This window comes from Amphiprion ocellaris, chromosome 23, assembly GCF_022539595.1.
Source record: "Amphiprion ocellaris isolate individual 3 ecotype Okinawa chromosome 23, ASM2253959v1, whole genome shotgun sequence".
NCBI classification, from domain to species: Eukaryota; Metazoa; Chordata; class Actinopteri; family Pomacentridae; genus Amphiprion; species Amphiprion ocellaris.
Genome location: NC_072788.1, coordinates 23165100 through 23180310, shown reverse-complemented (window position 1 = coordinate 23180310; position 15211 = coordinate 23165100). Strand labels below are relative to the sequence as shown.

General features: G+C 42.6%; 1 protein-coding gene across 8 annotated transcripts in view; it reads left to right on the top strand.

Moving 5' to 3' along the window:
- The window catches only part of si:ch211-200p22.4 (phosphatidylinositol-binding clathrin assembly protein), a 120227-nt gene that overhangs the window by 71238 nt on the left and 33778 nt on the right, over positions 1–15211 (top strand). For 4 of the 8 annotated variants that reach the window (XM_055007669.1, XM_055007674.1, XM_055007668.1 and 1 more), the window contains 6 exons: positions 1253–1294; positions 3697–3717; positions 5427–5512; positions 5652–5775; positions 12485–12618; positions 14465–14565. In XM_055007669.1, the coding sequence (XP_054863644.1) occupies positions 1253–1294; positions 3697–3717; positions 5427–5512; positions 5652–5775; positions 12485–12618; positions 14465–14565 (508 nt within the window). The remainder of the gene's footprint in view (positions 1–1252; positions 1295–3696; positions 3718–5426; positions 5513–5651; positions 5776–12484; positions 12619–14464; positions 14566–15211) is intronic. The other 4 variants (XM_055007675.1, XM_055007670.1, XM_055007672.1 and 1 more) reach the window with 3 other exon arrangements.

The window sequence follows — 15211 nt, the reverse complement described above, 5'->3', positions numbered from 1 at the left end:
ATTATTATTATTATTATTATTATTATTATTATTTATTATTAATTTATATAATTGCTAAGAATGTTTTACTTTTTTTTACAGAATCCGGTCAGAGCAAATGAATTATTAGTAGCAGTAGTAGTAGCAGCAGTATTACTAATTAAATTATTGTTTTTAAAGAAACTTGCAGAATAAAATGATTTCAATGAACTATACAATATTAAGGCCAGATTTGGTACATTGTTTCTGTTTTTACAGTTTCTGGCTCTCTAAAGTGATGGAATTTTGTAGATTTTTTATTTTATTTTTTTGGAAAACAACATGACTTTTAAACCTGTTATTAGGTCTTGGGGTTCTGAGAGTTAAACAAAAAATTTTGAAATAATTTTAAATTGTTCAAAAAAACAATAAAAAATAAAGAAAAATGCAAATGCAAAATTGTTTCTTATTTGATTACATAATTAATCACTAGAATAATCAAATACTAAAATGATCACTATGTGCTGCAGTCATGCTCATCTATTAAAAATGTGTCATCTATAAGTATTTAGTTAAGCTTTAAATTTCCTTGGAGACTTTTATAAACCATTTATTTAGAAATTAAACCACTGTCATGTGGATGCTAGTTAAATAATTTAAGCTTTTATGAATCCCACAGTGGGTAAATTTGCATTATTACTGCAGAAACATTTAATGAATGAAGCACAAAATAGAAATAAACTAGCACTAAAAATGACATTATTGCACATATCAGTGTTATTGCATGGATTTTTGATGACTAGAAACACTGATAGAATGCTATTATTGAACATAAACAGGACACAGCCTGTATTCTCGTGTAGTTTAGTGTATTTTAGGGTCCAGTGTTCTCTGTGTGTCCTGAGAAAGTCGACGTGTTCGCTCAGATGTTCTCCGTCATCGTCGTGCCTCTGGTTAAAGTTTCTGTTTATGAGTGTGTTCAGCGTCACCACGTCATCCTTCACGCCATGTTTATCACTGTGCAGTCATCATTGTCGCTCGCTGTGCTGATTGGCCGCTCCGTCGGCCGATCCGGATGTCGAGAAACTTTTTCCTGTTTTATTTCTGTTGTCGTTTATGTTGACACTGCCACTGCATGAAGTAATGACTCCCCTGTTTTTTTTTCTTTTCTTTTCTCATCTTTTTTTCACCCCCGAATGGACCCCGCCCTTCTTTTTCTGTTTTCTTCTCCATTTTTATCCCACCTACCTCTCTCCCCTTTTTGTTTTATTTCGTTGTTTGTTTTTGACGACAGCAAGTTGGAATAGATCAGGGTGACATCCCAGATCTCTCACAGGTCAGTGTACATCTCACTTTCCACCTCTTGCCTCCTCTCTCTTTCCTTCTCACCTTTTTTCCTGTGGTTTCATTGCTCCCTCTGTGCTTCCATCTACCCATCCACTCACACCTCATCCCACCCCTTCATAAAACCCCGTCCCCACCTTCCCTTTTACCGATTGTTCGCTCCTTCACACTCGTTTTTTATTTCAACCATCTTGTCTAACCCAATCTTACTGTTCAAATCTAGACAACTCCCTTCTGGTCTGATTGATTCTGCTTTCCTGCTCTCTTTTCCCCTCTAAATGCTCGTTATGGATCCGACAACAGGCCGATGTGTGCTAATGCGTCATGTGGTTTGGAAGGCGAACAACAAGCTTTAGACCTTGAAAATCTACAAAAATAAGGATAATTGCAACAACAAAGGGCTCAAAAAAAGGAACGGACCACATAGTTTCTGTTCTTATTCATCAAGGATAGCGTTGCTTTTTTTTTTAATCTCATTGTGAATTCAGTGGAATTGCTTGAAGCGTGTTTTTTTTTTATCCTAATGGTGCATGTGTGGACCTCTGAGACGTTGTGGATTTATTAGGTTGGAACACATGAAGACACACAAAAATCTTCATAAATACTTGCTTAAAATTCTGCCTCACGACCTTTTATTTGTTGGTTAGTTTGAGTTAGCTTAGCATATTCACAATAGGAACCATTTCATTGGATCCAGTGGACTGAAATTGATCAAGAGCAGGATGTTTTATTGGTCGTTGTAATTAATCAATGTAAAGTAGGTGGTATCTTGAAAAACAAACAAAAATATGTATATATATATATATGAATTTCATGATGGTATAAAACAAAAAAATAAGTCACAATTCCTCACATTTGAGAAGCTGGATTGAAGCTGGTTTGACATTTTGCTTGAAAAATGTATTAGTTTTTTGCCCAACTAGCTGCCGATTAATTTTCTGTGACACAATTAGTTAATCAACTACTAGTTTCAGCTCATTAAAGGGATTTTTCTGGCAAAATTGCAAACATTTAGTGGTTTCAGCTTCTAAAAGTTGACGAATCGCTGCTCGTCTCTGATCGATATTACTGTAAACTGAATATTTTTGTGGTTTGGACAAGTGATCGTATAATCTATGCAGAGTAAAGACATCACCTTGGCTTTCAGTCACTTGGTTTGTCCACTAATTGGATGCACACTGAGGTATCGCAACATTTTGTTGATTAGTTTGAGTTCAGCTCGGAGCCATTTCCTTGGATCCAGTGGACTGAAATTGATCAAGAGTAAGACGGTTTTATTAGTTGTTGTAATTAATCAACGTAAAGTTCGTTGCATCTTTATAAAAGACTGAAACAAATGAAGTTCATGATGCTATAAAAGCAGAAAAAAAGTCACAGTTCCTCACATTTGAGAAGCTGGATAGAGACTGACATTTTGCCTGAAAAACATTGCATTTTCAGTGTTCATCTGCTTTCTGTGACACAATTAGTTCATAAACTACTACTTTTAGCTCATTAAAAAAATTTTTTCAGGCAGAAATGCGAACATTTAATGGTTCCATCTTCCAAAATTTGATGAATCGCTGCTCATCTCTGATCTTTATCACTGTAAACTGAATATGTTTGTGTTTTAGATAAGTCATTGTACAAACATTGAGGTCTGTTAAATTATGGTACACATTCTGATTCACACTGAAGTATCTCACCAATTTATGGTTGGATTGGACTGAAATTTGGCTCACACGTTCGTGGTCCCCAGAGGATGAATTATAATCAGTTTTTATGCAGCGGCCATCATCAGATCAAACTTTTAGTTCATCCAGTGTAATGAACTCTGATTAAAAACTACACCCTCAGCTGTGCTTTACTGCTAACTACCCAATGTGAGAGCATGCTAGTTTGCTAAAATACCCCCTAAACACTAGCGTGCTTATGTTTGCATTTACCCAGCTGTGCAGCCTCACGGACCTGCTAGCATCGGGCTGTAGACTGTTATTTCATAGAGTAATTCATCTAAATAATAAGCCATTGGGTCTGCTGCATTTATTTCACAATACAGAGCAACATTATGGTACTAATCCAGATTTAATGCAGCTTCTTTGCCTCTGGCAGCTAACTCAGTTTACTGCCAAGAAGAGTTCAGATACCGCCACCATGCATTGGCAGATACGTCCACTTTACACTCAAGTTATTAAGGTATCGGGATCAGGAGGGGAAAACTTCAATTGCCGCAACCTCGGCTGACAGTTCCAGCCGTAATGAAATAATCATTAACTTCCGCTCTAATTAAATTGGCAGGTACTTAATTGACAACTTTTTTTTATTGCGGTAACGGTGATGCATTACAACTAAACTAACTCGTAGTCAAACTGCTGTAGTCATTGACTTTTTCTTCTCCCCCCACTTCTGTCGCAGAAAACAAAAGGATCATACATTGTAGGTGGTGGGTTGCATACTGTTCTGCTTAACCCCTGCATGACCACGGCTTCCAGTGTGAATGTATGTGCAGCCATACACACTCACCTGGAGCACTCAAAGGCATGCTCTTCCTCTTTTTCCCCCCGCTATGGAGTGATCTGGTGTCGGCTCGCTACGGTGTGTGTGTGTCGGCCTCAGGTGGCTTGCTTGTAGCTTTTCAAACTGCACACACCGAGCTCTGGCACGACAAGCGAAAGGCCATGAAAGCTCATGAATAGGAGATGAGGCTTCACCCCTCCCGCCCCCTCCGTCTTCATCTGCATGAAAGAATCTCCGCGCCGGGTCTTGGAGTCGCTCATCTGAATTCCATCCTCCTCCTCAGATGTTGTTTATTTGTCGCTTCAACATGCATGGTGAAGGTGCTTTAATGGTGAATGACCCGAGCGTTACCGTGCAGTCAAGAAGAAAAGGGAACACGAGAGAGGAGAAAAGGGGGATTCTAGATTTTTTTTTCCCCTTCCAAACTTAGAGCTATCCCCAGTTTACGAGGCAGACGCCCTGCAGAGTGAGTGTGAGCTAATGTTGACACACAAGGTCTTCTTCTGCCTCTATTCAAACCCAGTGACAGTTACAGATGGACTCTTTCTCCTCTGTGAGCTGCTGTTTCTTTAACAACCAGGCAACAGTTTGGCGAGAACCCACCGTCTAGCCAGCCGCCGACTCACAAGCCAAAAACGCCTCCCAAATGTGTGTGTGTGTCTGTGTGTGTGTGTGTTTGCATACATGTCTGCAGCCCTCCTGACAGCACACTTTGCATTCTTGCGGATGGAGAGGCAGACATGACGTTGTCGTATTTTCACAGTGGAAGAATTTCCCCTCCTCTCCGCTCAGCTCAAAGAGAGAATGTCTTTTTTTCTTGTTTTTTTCCTGCATGTTAAGTCGTAGAGAGCGGCTGATCGTACACTTAATAACGCAGCTGTCTGGCTCACTTTTGCCCTCTTGTTTCCTGTGGTCTTTTTAGCAGTAATGAGGTGCCTAACGAGCGCAGGAAGACGCAGCGTTGTGAACAATCGGGGCTGAGCTTGAATCTGTGATCTGAAGTAGCGTAGCAACAATCCCCAAGTAACCTGCTCGCTAACGCCAGTCATATTTAGAGCTTCTCAAAGACTCCTGGCCTCAGTTGTTTTTATGGACAAGTAATTAGGTAAAGGATAAAAGATAAGGAATGTAAATCTCTATCCCCACGGGGCATAAATGCAGAGAGATTTAGTGAAACTGCGGTAGAGATGTGCTGACATGTCGGTATGTGCAGGTATGTCAGGACCTTGAGACAAACAGGGAAACATAGCAACAGGACTGAAGAAACTATCGGCCTCCGCTCGCGTGGAGTCAGGAGAGGAAGGCGCAAACCTCTCTCCACCTTTTTCCCTTCACTCTTTGTTTTTCAGCCTCCTCCTTTGTTCTCTCTCTCCTTTGAGTCTGCTGCTAACAGTGCGAGTGTTTGCTGCATGTTGCCATGGCTATTCTTGGAGCCTGATGCACTCTGTTACCTTCCTGTGAGACCAACTAACTCTGGGTGCTGTGCTTGTCTATGTGTGTGTGTTACTGTATGTGTAGGTGGGGCTTTGTGCAGATGAGAGAAACTGCAAAAGAGAAGGATTTTCCAAAAAAATAAAAAAATTGAGTGAATTTCCTTCATCCTTGTGTCATACTTGTTCCTCTCTCAGGCCCCCAGCAGCCTCCTGGAGGCTTTGGAGCAGCACTTGGCCTCTCTGGAGGGCAAGAAGACCAAGGAGCTGAACGCCGACACCAGGTAGATGTCTTAATTGCCTGTCAGTTGCATCAGGTTTTCTTGAATTGCAGTTCAAACCCCTTTTTAAAAATAACTCTAGAAAACATTACAGTGCTTCCTCTAGTTGCTCACCTGCTCTGTTTCTTCCCCGCCACTGCAGAGCATCAACCCTGTCCAGCGCCGTCTCGTCTCTCTCCTCCACCGGCATGTCCTTCAGCCGCATGGACGAGAAGGAGAAGCAGCAAGCCCTGGAGGAGGAGCAGGCCAGATTGCAGGCTCTTAAGGTAACACATTTCTCACATTTAGGCCAAATCGCTTCTGAATCGCAGGTTCAGAGCTGCGGTGGCGGAAAGGCCAGCAGCGGCAGGTCAGGCAATTTACCGCCGTCGCCTTTTAGAAGTGACTTTCCAAGTGACATCAATTGAGGCAGTTTATCAGATTTCCTGCAGCTCCCTCTGGAGACGCAGCCGTGCAAGCAGACACAACATGGAGAGGAGCCATCTTCCCCAAGTCCCAAGCAGCCACAGAAGCAGATTGCTGAGATTTGATGATAGGTGTGTGATATATTTACAGATCGGTAGAGCTGGAACAACAACCAAAATAACAACAAAAGCACCCAGAGAGCGCAGTACCCCTCCAAGGCTGCTCATTCCCCCATATGCCATTGTCAGAAATGCAGCATTTTTTTAAAGAATTGCAACATTTTTTTTAGAAATGCAGCATTTGTTTATTAGTTATTACTCCACTAAGGAACGTGGTGGAGATATGTGATGATCGGCGTACGTTTGTCCGTCTGTTAGTCCGTCTGTCTGTTAACAACTTTACTCAGAAACAAACTAACGGATTTGGATGAAATTTTCAGGGAAGGTCAGAAATGACACAAGGACCAAGTGATTAGATTTTGGCAGTGATACAGCTTATAGTCTGGATCCACGGATTGGTTGAAGATTTCTGTATCATTGAGATAGCAGCACAGCGTCACTGTAACTGTGACAAGTGAACACTACATCAGCTGCCTGCTGATGATCACATGATTGCGATCCTACTACAAATCCACCACTGTGGACTTATCAGAACTTATCCGTCCTAAATGATCCAATGACTGAGCAGCCTTGGCGGAGTACTGCGCTCTTTGAGTGCTTTACTTGTTTTAGTTATAGACAATCAGAAATCATGGCACCATAGAATGTGGACATTTAAAATAGATTTACCCAAAAACAAAATGACGTTACGCTGAGCACAGGCATGTGTTATGCATGTGTACGTTATGTATGGATACTGAATTACATGACCTAAATATGTAGCAGGCGGCAGGAGTTGATGGGACTCAGAAACACCCCCAAAATTTAATCAGTTGTTCCTTGTATCATTTCTGATGGATAAGTCCTGATAAGTCCTCAGTGGTGGATTTGTAGTAGGATCACAATCATGTGATCGTCAGCAGGCAGCTGACGTAGCGTTCACTTGTTGTCATGGTTATAGTGACACCATGCCGCTATCTCACCATGATACAGAAATCTTTAACAAATCCGTGGATCCAGACTATAAGCTGCATCACTGCCAAAATCTAATCACTTGGTCCTTGTGTCATTTCTGACCTTCCCTGAAAATCTCCTCCAAATCCGTCTGTCTGTTTTTGAGTAATGTTGCAGAAAGACAAACCAACACTGACTGTCACATAACTCCGCCGTGTTCCTTGGCAAAGTAACAAACTCTATCAGAACCTAACAAAAGCAGCAATCAAAAATGCAATCCCTGGTGTCTAACAAACGCCTTCATGAACTTTTACTGGTTAATAAAACCACCTGTATGGTAAAAATGTGGCTGGTTGGAACGACAGGAAGATGAGTGATTCATGCAGCAACATCTTGGCTCGCGTCGTTGTGGGATGTCATCGGCCGAGAGAAAAATCGTCTGCAGGCTGGCAGCTCATCCACCTCGTACCTGTTCACTCCAGTTAGCACATTAACACCTGGTGCTTCAGATGTTCCGTTACGCAACAGAATCAGACCTAACAAGAGCCTCAAATATGTAAAATCAGCACTGTTCCTTTATTGTGTTGTTTTCCATCCAAACACAAAGTTTCAGATTTAAATTGGATCTTTAGCATCAAATCAAATATAGTAGATAATAAAAAAAAAAAAAATCAAATCTGATGTTAAAAGTCTTTAAGTGGTTCATGATGATTTTTACATTGCTTGTTAATACATTCATTTTATTTATTTTTTTTTTTTTACACAAACTCAGATTTGCAAAAGCTGAAAGCCCTCAAACTCTTTAGAGACTCATTTTAGAATTGAACCCACTTGTACGGGAGGGTGTTGGTGTCGAGCATGAAATGAAAGTAAGATGTGGCAGATTTTGTTAGATACGGTGAGAGGAGGTTTGTGCAGGCAGAGGTTTGATCCTTGGAGCTAAAGAATCACAGAAAAATCAGCTCAAATGACAAAGTGTAGCTGCAGACATTGTTCCAGATAGAAAGCTGGGACTGTGCTGGCAGAGAGAATAAACTAGAAATCTGCAGCAGCTGCACTTGAGGTCTCACAAATAGCACATTATTTTAATGCAAAGATATACACATCGATCAGGCATAACATTATGACCACCTGCCTAATATTGTGTTGGTTCCTGACCCGTGGAGGCCTGGACTCCACTAGACCTCTGAAGGTGTTCTGTGGTATCTGGACTCCACTAGACCTCTGAAGGTGATCTGTGGTATCTGGACTCCACTAGACCCCTAAAGGTGATCTGTGGTATCTGGACTCTACTAGACCCTGAAGGTGTGCTGTGGTATATGGACTCCACTAGACCCCTGAAGGTGTTCTGTGGTATCTGGACTCCACTAGACCTCTGAAGGTGATCTGTGGTATCTGGACTCCACCAGACCCCTGAAGGTGTGCTGTGGTATATGGACTCCACTAGACCCCTGAAGGTGTTCTGTGGTATTTGGACTCCACTAGACCCCTGAAGGTGTGCTGTGGTATCTGGACTCTACTAGACCCTGAAGGTGTTCTGTGGTATTTGGACTCCACTAGACCCCTGAAGGTGATCTGTGGTATCTGGACTCTACTAGACCCCTGAAGGTGTTCTGTGGTATTTGGACTCCACTAGACCCCTGAAGGTGTTCTGTGGTATTTGGACTCCACTAGACCCCTGAAGGTGATCTGTGGTATCTGTCACCAGGATGTTAGCAGCAGATGCTTTAAGTCCTGGAACTTGTGAGGTTTGGCCTCCATGGATCAGACTTGTTTGTCCAGAACATCCCACAGATCCTGGATTGGATTGAGATCTGCGGAGTTTGGAGGCCAAGTCAACACCTCAAACTGGTTGTTGTGCTCCTCAAACCATTCCTGAACCATTTTTGCTTTGTGGCACGGAGCATTATTCTGCTGAAAGAGACCACAGCCATCAGGGAATACCGTTTCCATGAAAGGTGTATATGGTCTGTAAAAATGCTTAGATAGGTGGCTCATGTCTACGTAGCGTCTACATGGATGGCAGGACCCAAGGTTTCCCAGCAGAACATTGTCCAAAGCATCACACTGCTTCCACCAGCTGGCCTTCTTCCCATAGTGCATCCTGGTGTTATGTGTTCCCCAGGTAAGCGATGTACCCGGCCATCCACGTGATGTAAAATAAAACGTGATTCATCAGACCAGGCTGCCTTCTTCCTTTGCTCCATGGTCCAGTTCTGATGCTCATGTTTCCATTGTTGGTGTTTATATATCATGTTTTGGGCTTATTTTAGGTAATTTTGGACATTTTTATAAACATTTTAGACAGGTTTTAGTCATTTCGGAGAGATTTCACCTAATTTTGGACACATTTTAGGAATTTTAGATAAGTTTTAGTCATTGTGAACTAGTATTGGTTATTTTTAGACGAGATTTGGATAATTGTAGGCATTTTTTGGTAGTTTTGTTTACTTGTAATGATGTGCACAGCTGGTAGAAGATCAATGTAGACATGGAGGAATACCAGCAATTTGCATGTTTTTCTTTTTTGTAAAAGAAAACATGATTCATCAGACCAGACCACCTTCTTCCATTGCTCCGTGGTCCAGTCCTGATGTCCATTGTTGGTCTTTCAGTGGTGTACAGGGGTCAGCATGGGCACCCTGACTGGTCTATATATGCAGCTCCATACACAACAAACTGATGCACTGTATATTCTAATACCTTTCTGTCAGAACCAGCATTAACTTCTTCAACAGTCTGACCAACAGTAACTCAACGGGCCAGTCTTCCTCCCCACGTACATCAATGAGTCTTGGCTGCCCATGACCCTGTCACTGGTTCCCCACTGTTCCTTCCTTGGACCACTTTTGATAGATCCTGACCACTGCAGACCAGGAATACCCCACAAGAGCTGCAGTTCTGGAGATGCTGTGACCCAGTTGTCTTGTCAAACTGGCTCAAATCCTTGCGCTTGCCCATTTTTCCTGCTTCAAACATCAACTTGGAGGACAAAATGTTAACTTGCTGCCTGATATATCCAACCCATGAAGAGGAGGCATGATGAAGAGATAATCAGTGTTATTCACTTCACCTGTCAGTGGTCAGAATGTTGCCTGACTGGTGTTTATATGGTGCTGTGGAAGGTCCCGTTGTGTTGTCGCTGATGGATTGTCCAGTGTCTTTGCTGGTTGGTGAACTCCCGTCCAGGATAAAGGCCAGGAGTCTCAGTGGTGAGCCGAGCAATAGAAAAGTCAAGTGCAAAATGTGTTGACATTTCTTGCTCCAGCCCTGGGAGTCCTGCCTTACAGCAAACTCTAACTGAGTAAGAGCAGTGATGCTACAACCCAAGCTCACAGCAGTGTGAATGGGAGTGTGTTAAGCATGCTTACATCCTGGCAGTAAAAGATACTGTATGTGTCTAGCGGTGTTGCCAGAGCTTTGTTGAGCTCTGTGTGTATACGAAGCATGTGTATGTACCGGCAGATTAGTCGCAGTGTGTGTTGCTGGTGCGTCTCGGTGTGTTTTTGTTTGTGTGCGTGTTTGATTGGATTTTAGCACGCTGTTTACTCTGTGCCCTTGGTTGCCCCGTTTCTGCCAAGGTCCACTGATTACCTCTGGGTTTAGCAGGAAAGGAGAGGGAAGATAAAGCGAGAGTGAGAACATAACGGAGTAAGAAAGAGAGTGAGAGCGCCGGGGTTAGCAGGGGTCGTCCAAACACTCCAGTCCAGCTGTCTGCGCTCTCTGGTGTCCATATGGGCTCAACACACACACATAGGAAAACACTTACACACTCAGCTACTGTCCAGCTGGGGCCTTAGCCCAAACAATAACAGCAGTTCCCATTTGTTCCTCACTACACTGTCAGAATAAAAATGAAGAGGACTCGGCCTGGCTGGGGCCGCTACAGCAGGAGATTCTGTTTATTAATCCGCTCAGGATCCCTTTGAAAGGTGGTGGAGGTTGTAAAGTGAATTGGAGCATTTCCGTACCTTAAAGTTGTATTAAAACAGCCGGGTGGTCATGTGTGAAGACGCCGTGGGAAGCTGCGTTTCCATTCCCTCTGTGCGGGGTGATAATTTGCGCTGCTGTTGTACCTTAAATTGCTTCGCTTGGTATACAAAACAGAGCATGTCCTGAAAGAGGATTTAGCTTTAAAAAAAATGACAGTTTTCCCACAGACTATTCCCACATGATAAGAGATAAATTCATTGATCCCCGTGGAGAAATTAGGTCATTGCTGCAGCAAATAATAAGATCTATCGGGAAATATAGGCAGATGGGATGTGAGCTCACAGAATAAGCAATAAAACAGCAAGAATGATAAAAACAAGGCAATGTATTCGCTTAGGCGACGGTATAAAAACAGCAGCCCCAGGTTCCTCGCATTCTATAAAGTGCCTACAGAAACAGTATGGATTATTTCCCACTGCTTGTGATGCGTTTTACATTTTAAAACTTGTCATAGAGAGTCATCTGCAGCTACAGAGGAATAAGAAGTTGCTGACAGTCCGATGTCCCCGCTGTTACCAGCATGCATCAAACTGACCCCGAAGCAAAACATTCAAATTCATGCAAGAAATGAAAGTCTAGAGGAGGTGGGCAAATTCATACAACTGCAAATGTGTGGGAACACCTTCAAAGCGCTGTAGTGATGATCTTGGATCAGCAAGTAATATAACCTCTGGTGTTTTTTACTGCGTTATCCAGGTGGCTCTCTTACCTGAGAGCAGTGGTTAGCTGGTAGCCGTCGTGCAAACATCAGCAGTCCTTTTGCTTTGTCTGAGCTAAATGAAAAGGATCTGCTGGTACAGTCACGTATTGAGTTCATCACCTGGAATCAGCTGAAATAAATGTAAAAATCAGAATCTATGCTGTTCTGCTCTTGACTGTGTTTCCGTTCAGCTGCAGCAGTGGCGGCGCTTTGCTGATGCTGGTTTATCTGTCACAGAGAGAACAACAGTCGGCATTTCAGCAGCACCTGGGTCTCAGCAGGACAGGGTCAAATGCTGTTTGAGGTGTGCTGGAGTTTTTAGCATCACAACAAAAAATTCCCTGGAAGCTGTTCTAATTAGTTTTAAAGCACTTTAAACTAATAGTCTATCATTTTATTGTTGCGTAGGCTGAATCCCACACCACCAGGACAACCTTGGCAGGTGAATCCAAGCAGTAAACTGACTTTGGAAATTTATTTGGGTGCAGGCCTGGCTTTGAGTCTTACATCTGAAGCCAGTAACGAACTTAATACCACCAAAGCACACATATGTAACTTTTTCCTTTACAATTTTTCACTCATCGTGACTGGGCATTGTGTATTTTTGAGGTGAGTTGCCAGACAAGAGTTTCCAAACAAACATGACTCAAAGGAGTTGTCGTAGTGCCACCTTAAAGTGTGTATCCTCGCGATGTGTCAGTTTCTAAGCAAACTGGAAACAAACGTCTTATTCATTGCGGTGGGAAATGTCTGTTTTTTCCGTTGTCTTCCTGATCACATTGTGCTGTTTTTCTCACTCTGTTTGTGCATGTATGTGTCTTCCAGGACCAGCGCCTGAAGGAGATCAGCATGCAGACTCCACCCTCTGCCTCCCCCAGCAGCCAGTCGATAGGCAGCGCCAACAACAACCACATCACACAAACCCCGGAGTTGTTCAGCTCCGCGCTGTCTGCCAACAGGTGCGCACACACACAAACAAACAAACAAGCACACCGGCAAATGTTCAGCTCCTCGTACAGTAAGACATCCACCATGCAATCAGCTGAGAGTACATTTTTACTGCACTGTTTGTATGAAAGTGTGACTGTGATTTTTGAGATATGGAGGAATGAGCATCGAAATATAACAACTGATGCATTCATAAATCGGTCAAGAGTTTCTTTTTCTGTCATCTCGTGCAAATTAGGTGGCACAGAGTGAAAATCGACCAGGCGATCTGGAAACTACAGCCCTACTGCAATACCTTGTTTACCCAGAAAGCGCTTTCACTGTGTTCTTAGGTTGTCTATCTCCCGTGTGTCTGACAGAATAGATCTTCTCCTGTTTTAATCAATTCTGAGGGATATACTCGTGCTGTTTTACCCTCACTATAAGCCCGTAAACACAAACTAAAGCCTATTTTTTACGCTTGAAGTTCCTTTTCCTGTGTTTGGTGAGTAACTGCAGTGTACTGTTGCCAAAACGAGCGTGTCCTACAGCCAAATACTGAGCCTGAACGCACCGATGCTGCTGCTTCGTTAATGTGCAGCTCTGACGAGTCCTTCTGTGCAGACACAATACAACTTTTCCCATTATTGTGGTATTTAAAACTGATCCACAGCTGAAGATTAGGTTGTCAGGTGTTCTGTGAGACTTTTCACAATCAAATCCCATCTGTTGCTGAAGGTAGTTTTTTTTATGCACTACTGTTCAAAAGTTTGGGGTCACCCAGACATATTAATGTTTTCCATGAAAAATCACACATTTATTCATGTGCTAACATAACTGCACAAGGGTTTTCTAATCATCAATTAGCCTTTCAACACCATTAACTAACACAATGTAGCATTAGAACACAGGAGTGATGGTTGCTGGAAATGTTCCTCTGTACCTCTATGGAGATATTCCATTAAAAATCAGCTGTTTCCAGCTACAATAGTCATTTACCACATTAACAATGTCTACACTGGATTTATCATTCATTTAATGCTATCTTCATTGAAAAAAATAGTTTTTCTTTCAAAAATAAGGACATATCTAAGCAACCCCAAACCTTTGAACAGTAGTGTAAATCTGGCTGTAGGTTAATTGTCAATATTATGCTTCAGAATGTATTTAAGACTGAACAGGAGGCTCCCTGATGGTGACAGACAAGAATAAAAACATTAAAAGTGGCTAAAATGTTTGCATGAGATTGAAAAAATTCGTTTTTTTCTGTTCTTCTCTAGAATGAGCAACGAGTTTGATCTTCAAGTCAGTCATGAACAGTTAAAATATGCTAAAAACAATCTTTTTATTGCTTAGAGTTTCAAACCGCCCTCCGTCTGCCCACAGAAATCCAAAAATAGATCTGTATATAAACTCTGTATGGCTGCTTCAGATTTCTTCCCAAAACAAAACAGAAAAATAATCCAAATCCCTTGTATTGCATCTGTGACAGACTCCAGCTGTAACAGAATTAAAGTCAGACTATTTATTCTCGATACCAACGTGCGCGGACTGTAACGCGCTCTGAATTTACTGCTCCTAACTGTTTTATTGCTCTGCGGAAGTTTTTACAGCCCTTCAGAGGGAGAGGATTAATCTTTATCTGTGACAAACGAACATTTTTACTGGTGGCTTTAGCTATTTATGCTCCATTGATTAAATATTAATGCTCCGTCTCCATCTGTCTCTCTATATCTCTCTTTCCTTTTTCTCCTCATCTCTTGCTTGATTTATTTTTGCCTTTTTCTTCCCCTTGCTGCTTTCATCTCTCCTCTTGCTTCTTCTTCTGTGGTTCTTCCCTCCTTCCATCCCGCTCTTTCTCCTCCTTTAACTCCTCAGCGTGCCCAATCTGAACAGTGACCTGTTTGATCTTCAGCCGGCCTTCATCCCTGCTGTGCAGAGCACTCCCTCCATCTCCACCGTCAACAGTGCCTGGGGAGGTACGTCACCTGCACAAAAATGCACATTTGCACATGTATGAAGGCCGAAATGAGCCGCACACCTAGCCTACACACACACGCAGATGTTCACAGGTGGATTTAATTCTGAAATATTCCTTCTGGCCAGCCGTTCTCCTGTCTGCCCATCCATCTGTCCGACCATTCATTTCCCTTTTTATGGAATCCATCCATCCATCCACCCACCCGCTCTCTCCTGAAACTAATGTTGCATGACCCAGCCAGCGTCTTGTGTTGAGACTCAGTAAAACAAGTTCTTTTTGCAGGTGTTTTCCTTGTAAAAACACGCAGTTTTTTGTCCCGATAAATCCTGCGAAAGGAAAGGAATGTCAGCCGGGATCCAGCCGCCCGCTCCTCGTTTTCTTGTTTGTCGGTGTGGAAAATGCGGCTGAAACGCTGACTTCCCCTTCCACGTATTAGCTTCGCTGTACAGTACAGCCTGCGTTTTTCATGCAAGAGCATCTTTGTGCTGCAGTTTGGATTCGAGGCAGCTGATATGTCAACCCAGGGTTGACATATCAGCTGCCTCGAATCAAAAACTGCAGCACAAAGAGGCATGCGGAGGCTCTGGTAAAGTATTAAAGGCTTTATGACGGGAGATTATACTGAAGCAGTTTATAAAGAGTTT